The sequence below is a fragment of the Taudactylus pleione genome, unplaced genomic scaffold (genome assembly GCF_031769625.1).
Source record: "Taudactylus pleione unplaced genomic scaffold, aTauple2 ptg000335l, whole genome shotgun sequence".
NCBI classification, from domain to species: Eukaryota; Metazoa; Chordata; class Amphibia; order Anura; family Myobatrachidae; genus Taudactylus; species Taudactylus pleione.
Window position 1 is genome coordinate 918,000 of NW_028284736.1, and position 8,050 is coordinate 926,049.

An 8,050-nucleotide genomic window follows, 5' to 3' on the forward strand; every position below is an offset into this window, starting at 1 on the left:
CTGGAGTCTCCAGTCAACTAAGTTGTGGGGACCCCGAACAATAAAACTGACACCCCCTTCCCGCACCATGCTACCAATAAAATTGGCACCACAAGCACCATGCTACTATGCTAAGCTATGTAAAAATTGAGTTATAAATGGTAATATTGTTTACTTTTCACACTAATTTGCATTTAAAATGGGGATGGCGCTCCAATGTATACTAATACAGACTTTTAATGGAGTATTTAAAAGAAAAAAAATGTGCGTTTGTGACTTAAGGACACCACACACGGAGCGATATAAGGTCTGACCGTCCCTGATGGCGGGTACTCATTCCCCTAGTGAGTAACAGGGAACCGGACACAGACCCGGCGGCACACAACTCAGGGGTCTATCTGCTGCACCCGCATGCATCCATCACCCAGCTACACTCAGCTGTATCACTGACCAAGTTGTGGCCACAGTGCATGCTGGGGGGTGTAGTTCTGCTCCCATTCACTGAAGTTGAAAACTGCACATACAGAACTACAAGTCCCATGGCCCAGGAACCGGCTCCCAGCAGCAGTTGTGGTGTTTGTAATACACTGTTCCCAGGAGCCGGCCAGGTCGGGGCAATATCTGCGGCAGTGTGGGGACCCAAATAATCCCCCCCTATAATCCGGCCCTGGTTGTCTGTTTTGCATTTGATCTTTGGTATACTGTTTCTTATGTCAACTATTCTAAATAAAGAGATTCAAATAAAAAATAATGGTTTCAAATGCACTTTGATCATACTTGCCTACTTTTGAAAATGCAGTTCAGGGAGATTGTGAAAACAACACCTATGAGCCAGGCTTGCCTACCCTCCCGATTTGGCCGGGAGCCTCCCGAATGTCGGGTGCCGTTCCCGGCTACCGCCGACCCATCCGACCCCCCCCCGCACTAATGACAGAAATCCCATAAGCGGGAGGATGGCGGTGATGCGATTCATGCTGAATCGTGTCATCGTGGCCCCGCCCCCTGCTTCACAATGCCTTTCATTTTGACATTGTGAAGAAGGGGAGGGCCGCGATGAAGAGATTGAGCGGCCACGCCCCCAATACAGTGTCCTGCCCCCCCTGAATGTCGGCAAGTATGATATGAGCACGTGTTAAAGTGGGTGTGTACTGCTACATCTGAGAGGCATGTCATAAAATGGATTTATATCCAAATGTAAATGAGCCCCAAAGCAGTTAGTAAGACATATTTGTTGATGAAAACACACTGATACTTTTCAGAAAATGCATGTAGCCATAGGGATCATTGTACATGTACAAAAGATGAAGCGATAAAGGCGCATGTGTGATATCTATAAATTATAGATAAAAAAGAGAGACTACTCTGGTATATGGCAGCAATTTTAGAGTGTGAATAATATATTAATTTGCAATAAAAAATATTTTATATATGTTTTTTTAAACTATCTATTTTTCACTAAAACACATCTAGAGTGATTCTAATAGCGCCCTACATACGATATTGTTTTTTTCTCCATAGGGATCATTGTGCCTTATAACTAATGCAGGGAAATTATACTAATGATCCCATTTGACTGTACAGTAAATATCTGTTTTGCTACATAATGGGGGTAAGGTGCAATCAGGGAGATTGCTAGGGGTATATTTACCTAGTGAGAGTTTTTAGAAGTGTAGATGTTGCCCATAGTAACCAATCAGATTCTACTGTACTTAACATTATACTAGCACATTCTAAAAGATAATAGCTAGAATCTGATTGGTTGCTATGGGCAACATCTCCACTTCTAAAACCTCTGACTTTAGTAAATTTACGGTCCCCTTCACGGAGAGGACAATGACGTCATCAGCCAGTGTACAGCGTCATTCCCTGCCATCCAAGTGGGCATAGAGAGGGAATATAACCATGTGGAGAGCGCAGCGAGCCACCGTGCCCGAAGCGAGCCCGCGAGGGGACAACAAACTTGTTTAAGTGGGGCAAACTACTTCTTTAGCTGGCTGTCATGGGCAGGAACTGCACTTCTGCCCCTAACTCACATCACTCCCAGGTCCCTAGCACGAAGGGGAAATACAGCCAACCGTAAATTTACCCCCTACATACTCTTTGGGGAGTCAGGGAGATTGCTATTCAGGGAGTCTCCCTGACAATGAGGGACAGTTGGCAAGTATGGCACAGATGTGCTTTTATATTCTTTTTTAAATTGATGTATATAATGTCATTTTGCATTATTAACACTATTTAAAAACAAAAAGTATAAAAAGCCACATTGATATTTTTTTGTACATGCTGTTTTATATAATTAGTATGAAACAGCTGTCCTTGTGGTGACTGAGATTATATGCACAGCTGAAGCCAGGCTTTGGCAGTCTGTGGCTCTCCGGTTGTTATGGAACTATAAGTCCCAGCACGCCCGGCCAGTCAGCAAGAGACTGGAGAGAATACCGTTGTCTGTGTCTGGTCCGCCTACACTGCAGTTACTATAGAGACGACTGACTGAGACACTGTAAGCGGACACGGCCAATCACAGAGCGGAGAAGATGAGCCAATCGCAAGACTTGTTACATGACACCAGCAGGAAGTAGAGTGCACATGGGACGCATGGGGAAGGGAAGATCATGTGTTTGCCCTCAGTTGTGTTTATGTCGGTGTGGTCGGGATTATTACTCCCCATATCTCACCTGCACTATACAGCTCTGTGCTAGAAGGGAAAAGAGGCGAAGGGTAACTTTTTTTTTTTATTATATCAGCTTGTGTAGGTGCAGTGATGTCCTGCCTGACTGCATGCATTGCCTGTGTCCTGCCTGTGTGGAGGCATTGCATGTGTCCTGCCTGTGTGGAGGCATTGCCTGTGTCCTGCCTGTGTGGAGGCATTGCCTGTGTCCTGCCTGTGTGGAGGCATTGCCTGTGTCCTGCCTGTGTGGAGGCATTGCCTGTGTCCGGCCTGTGTGGAGGCATTGCCTGTGTCCTGCCTGACTAGAGGCATTGCCTGTGTCCTGCCTGACAGGAGCCATTGCCTGTGTCCTGCCTGACTGGAGCCATTGCCTGTGTCCTGCCTGACTGGAGCCATTGCCTGTGTCCTGCCTGACTGGAGCCATTGCCTGTGTCCTGCCTGACTGGAGCCATTGCCTGTGTCCTGCCTGACTGGAGCCATTGCCTGTGTCCTGCCTGACTGGAGCCATTGCCTGTGTCCTGCCTGACTGGAGCCATTGCCTGTGTCCTGCCTGACTGTGCTGACATTCTGTTTTCTTTCAGCATAAATCATTGGATATGTCAGTATTCTGAAGAAACTACGTAGATCCATTTCTATCTGCATGTAATCAGTCAGGTAAGATTATATCATTTATTGCCTTCGTGCAACATTTTGACCTATACAAGCATGTATGATCTACAATATTCTATATGGTCTGGTGAGCTCTTATTGTGTGAAGGGGATCTATACACTACCTAGTATTTATTGCACCAACTGCTAAAAGGTGTGTGTGTGTATATATATATTATATATATATATATTATAAGCAGTAAATAAATGGCTCACCTCAGTCACTCACCCCCTCCTGCAAGTGTGATAACCTAATTTTGATCAGAGTCTGAAGGAGTGTAACAATGCTTCAGCCCGAGCCTCTGGAGAGGCCTGGGTACTTTATACAAGGCCCCCTTTTGGCGCCCCTGCGCCTATCTTGTGAGGCCGGAGAGCTTATTTCTTAAATACTTGTAGAGCACAGGTTCTCAAACTCAGCTCTCAGGACCCCAAACAGTGCATGTTTTCCAGGTCTCCTCAAAGAATCACAAGTGAAATAATTAGCTCCACCTGTGGATCTTGTAAAATGTCTGAGTAATGACTACACCTGTGCACCTGCTAGGTGTCCTGGAAACTGAACTGTTTGGTGTCCTGAGGACTGACTGAGAGTCACTGATGTAGAGTGTTATTCTTACTGCATTTTTACCATTTTATTATAGTTTCATTTTGTTTCTATATAAAATATATATATATATATATATATATATATATATATATATATAATATATATAATTTAGAATTCAAATACTATTTTTATTTTTTTCTCCCATTTAAATGTAGGAAAATAAACTGTGAATTATGGCTCTGGTAATACTGATTTACACAACAACTTATTGTGTGACACGCGTAAAAGGTACATGTCGGAAAGGTGTTGCAAACCCAGTACTTGCCAGAGTGCTGTGGGGACGATTCTACACGCAGCCTGCACAGTACCTAAGCAGGAAAGACAAGGCATCCAGGGAGAATGAGAGCCTGCTGAGGAACCTTCAGCTCATGGGGGTTGACATTACAAAGACTATGAAACGTGAGTCGTTTATTCTCAGGAGGCCAATCACGTACGAGCGCATTCTCCAGGAATTTCTCCTGGGAAAAGGAGCTAGCGTGCAAATGGTGGGGAGCATCATTTCCAGGTACCCGCGCGCAATCGGTCACAACTATGAAGTCTTGCGTGATCTGTGGGACGTTTGGAAAAGTGTTCTGGATACGGACTCTGCGGTCCTAAGTGTCGTGAACCGATCTCCGGAGTCCTTCTTCCGAACCGTCAACATTGACAACTTAGAGAAGAACATTATTTTTTTCCGGTCTCTCGGCTTGTCCTCCAAGATTCTAAACCAGTTGATGGCCAAGGCCCCACGAACGTTCTCCAACAGTGTCCAACTGAACAAACAGAAAGTATTCTTCTTACAGCAACTTTGCGCAAACCTGGGTGGGGAGAACTATGATGAGTTTGTTCAACAGATCATTGCACAAAATATTTACATTTTAACCCGAAGTATCAAGCGCATCACTTCCAACATGGAAGCAATTGAGTACCTTATGAAATTGGATAAAACTGTTCTCCTGCTATGGATCCAGTCTGATGGAGCTCACCTTCTCAGCCTCAGCTACACTTATTTTGAAAATAACTTTAAAAGTGCCCATGAAACACTGCAAGCCTTGGGCTTCTCGGAAGCCGAGATAACCCAGTATATTTTCAGGTATCCCAAAGTCCTCCTGATAACTCCCAAAAACTTTGCCGACAAGGTCAATCTGCTTCTGGAATGTGGCATCGAAACTAGGGAGATCCTTAACACCCCTAATGTACTATCCATGGGGATAAAACGCATCGAAAGAAAAATTAAGGACCTGTCCAAATACGGTTATGACTTCAAGTCCTCTGGGCTTGGCGTTCTGAATCTGTGCTCCTCAAGGTACACTTCTAAGCTGGAGCAGCTGTGCAGTTCTGTGTCGCTAGAGGTAACTGATGGACAATAGTAGTGTCTTCTGCTTACCACACTTTATCGCTCTCCACGGCTTAGTGCATCTTTAAGTTAGTTACCTGGATGCAGCAGTTTGACAGTTGCTCTTATATTTTTTTGGTTTACCCACAAGGAAGATGTGAAAATATCCCCTCATTATTTCACCTGTAAGAATAGCTTGATCTGCTACATAAAAGACCCAAAGTGTATTTAATTTAGTTTGATTACAGAGGCCCATTATATTATGTTATATGGTCTAGAAACAAAAGTGTATATTTAAAATCTCCAAAACACTTTATATTTCCCAACCCATGACTTCAAAGGCCAACGCTGAAATTCCGAAGGGTATATTTGCTAAGCAGAGTTTGTTGGCGTTTCTGGCTGCAGGATTTAAAACTGCAGTTATGTTAAATGCAAAACTAGTGGTATTTCATAAATTTCATATTACTGTTGTTTTAACTTCTGCGGCCAGAACTGCCGACAAATTGCGGTCTCGAAAATCTGCCGTCTAGTAGATATCCCAAGTAATATATAGAACACTTGTTGCATAATAGCTTTCGCTATATATATATATATATATATATATATATATATATTTTATAATTTTTTTTTTTTTTTTTCTTTTAATGAACCATACAGCAGTTGAAACACCCCACAAATACAATCTGAGCTTCTCACCTGTATGGAAATACAATGTATTAATAGGTGGATGGAAGCATGGCAGTGCCCAGGAACCAATGGAGTGCATTGTGTCTATGAGCATACGTTCTATTATTAAAAAAAAAAGTATTCAAAATTCTACCAAAATGATACCATCTAGAAAAGTATGCCTTCCAGGGATATTAGTTTAGCATTGTTTCCCAACTCCCATTCTCAGGAGACTCTATGGGGTCCGTTCTATTCATTGTTGGGTAAGTTGCTGTTTCAACGGTGTAGAAATGTTGGCAATGGCATCAAAACTCTCCACCCCGTCGTGGGCTGTTCTTACACCAGACTCGCACAAAAAGCCGCAGTTTCGGAGATACTCTTTCCGCAATGGAATGCGTGGCTAATAGGGTTTACCCCCTTGCAGTGCATGTTTTCCATACTCCAAGCTGCAGCACAGGTATATTCATTATTGACTGACACCTTTTGAAAGATCCACAGATGGTGATAATTATTTCATTGGTGATTCTGTGGGGAGATCTGGAAAACATGCACTGTTGGGGTTTCCTGAGCACTATCGTTGAGAAGCACTGGTCTACATGTATAGCAATAATCGTAAAATGCTGTGTTTTGTTTCCCCATAAATGCTCCATTTCAGTAATATGATGTCTGTACACACGTTGAACAATTTTGAGAAGGGCCTACTTCCGTGCACAGGGTACAAGGCGTATGTTTTATCTCTTGTCTGAATTAGCTGAGTGCGCTCATTCCACTTGTTTTCCTTCACTGTAAATTCCGCAGTAAAACAAATACACCCTAAAATATTTCATAACCTCAACCCATTACCCCATGTTAATCACCAGGATATGCCTACATTTGTATACAGTGATTATTTTGTTCATTATTGTTTTGTAAGAGTAAAAGTGACTATGCTAGCATGTCTACTATGACTCCTTGGGGTAAATGTATGAAGCAGGGGATTGCAAAAGTCGACGCTTATCAGCGTGTGTAAGCTGGAAATTTAAAACTTAAATTCAGAGCAAAATACTTTGCTTTGGTATTGCAGATTTCGGTTTCCTGCATCACTTAGTAAATGTGCCATGTATCAAGTGTGCAGTGTTCATTGTAGTACCCTGCACCTGTCAGAACCCGTGCAGTTCCGCTTTCCTGCCTGGGGTGTCACTCTCTGCTATGGTGCTTCTAGTACACTCTGGTCTGTATCACAGCAGTTTGTTGCATAAGCGAGTGTGCTAGAAGCACCAGAGCAGAGAGCGACACCCCAGGCAGGAAAGAGGAACTGTACTAATCGAGGAGACCTTGAAAATAAAATAAAAAGGAGCGCGGCCGCTGGACCAGGGAGCCATGGGGGAAGGCAAAATCACCTTACAAATCCAAACGAATCGGAGGATCCTCCGATATCTTCCAAAGACAATACTTGTGATACATTTAAGTTTCTGTGTCTTATAATCGTCTCCCATTGGCCCCCTGGCACCCTGGAACATTTACAAAGACGCCACTGCTTGGAGGCTTGTACCTCTAAAATTTTAAGTGGCAGTAATAATGTGTGTTTTGTACTTATTGTTAGTGCCGCTTTACATTTTGAGGTCAGACCCGCCAAGGAGCTTCATAAATAAAACCCTCAATGTGGATCTGACCTGGTTTACGCCATACTTAGCCCAGTTATTTGACAGGAACAAGAAATCTGTCAATGAGAATATTTCCATTGGGTGGGTTTAAATCTCTGCAAGTGTAGCAGGTAAGAAAGTGATAAGTGGTCTGAGTTTATGCAGGTGGTCATCTCTTGGAGCGCCTCATGGTGGTAAGAGGGCATTATTAATAATTGCAAAAACACATTGGCATTGTGGATATTCTGGCTGCAGAATGTAGGGAGACGTGATAAATGTGTTGTGTACACCAGTAAGAATGACGTTCTTGGACATGTTGTCTAGATTAAACTAATGTTCATTCTAGCACCCTGCACCTATTACAACCCGTGCAGTCCCTCTTTCCTGCCTGGGGTGTTGCTAAGGGGCGTTTCTAGAGAGGAGGGGGCCCGTGTGCAGTCTCCGACACAGGCGCCCTCCTCTCCGCCCTGCAGCGCACTGAGCTGTGCGCGGCCAGCGCCGGAGTTATAGACTCTGAGCACTAGAGTCTGCCCAGAGTCTATAGTGTA

General features: G+C 43.6%; 1 protein-coding gene across 1 annotated transcript; it reads left to right on the forward strand.

The window, feature by feature from the left end:
* Positions 1 to 2,546: 2,546 nt before the first annotated feature.
* Positions 2,547 to 5,794, forward strand: MTERF1 (mitochondrial transcription termination factor 1). The gene is made up of 3 exons (XM_088443847.1): positions 2,547 to 2,697; positions 3,229 to 3,301; positions 4,055 to 5,794. Exon 3 carries the CDS (start codon positions 4,073 to 4,075, stop codon positions 5,246 to 5,248), a length of 1,176 nt encoding a protein of 391 aa, XP_088299973.1. The 5' UTR covers positions 2,547 to 2,697; positions 3,229 to 3,301; positions 4,055 to 4,072; the 3' UTR covers positions 5,249 to 5,794.
* The last annotated feature ends 2,256 nt before the right edge of the window (positions 5,795 to 8,050 follow it).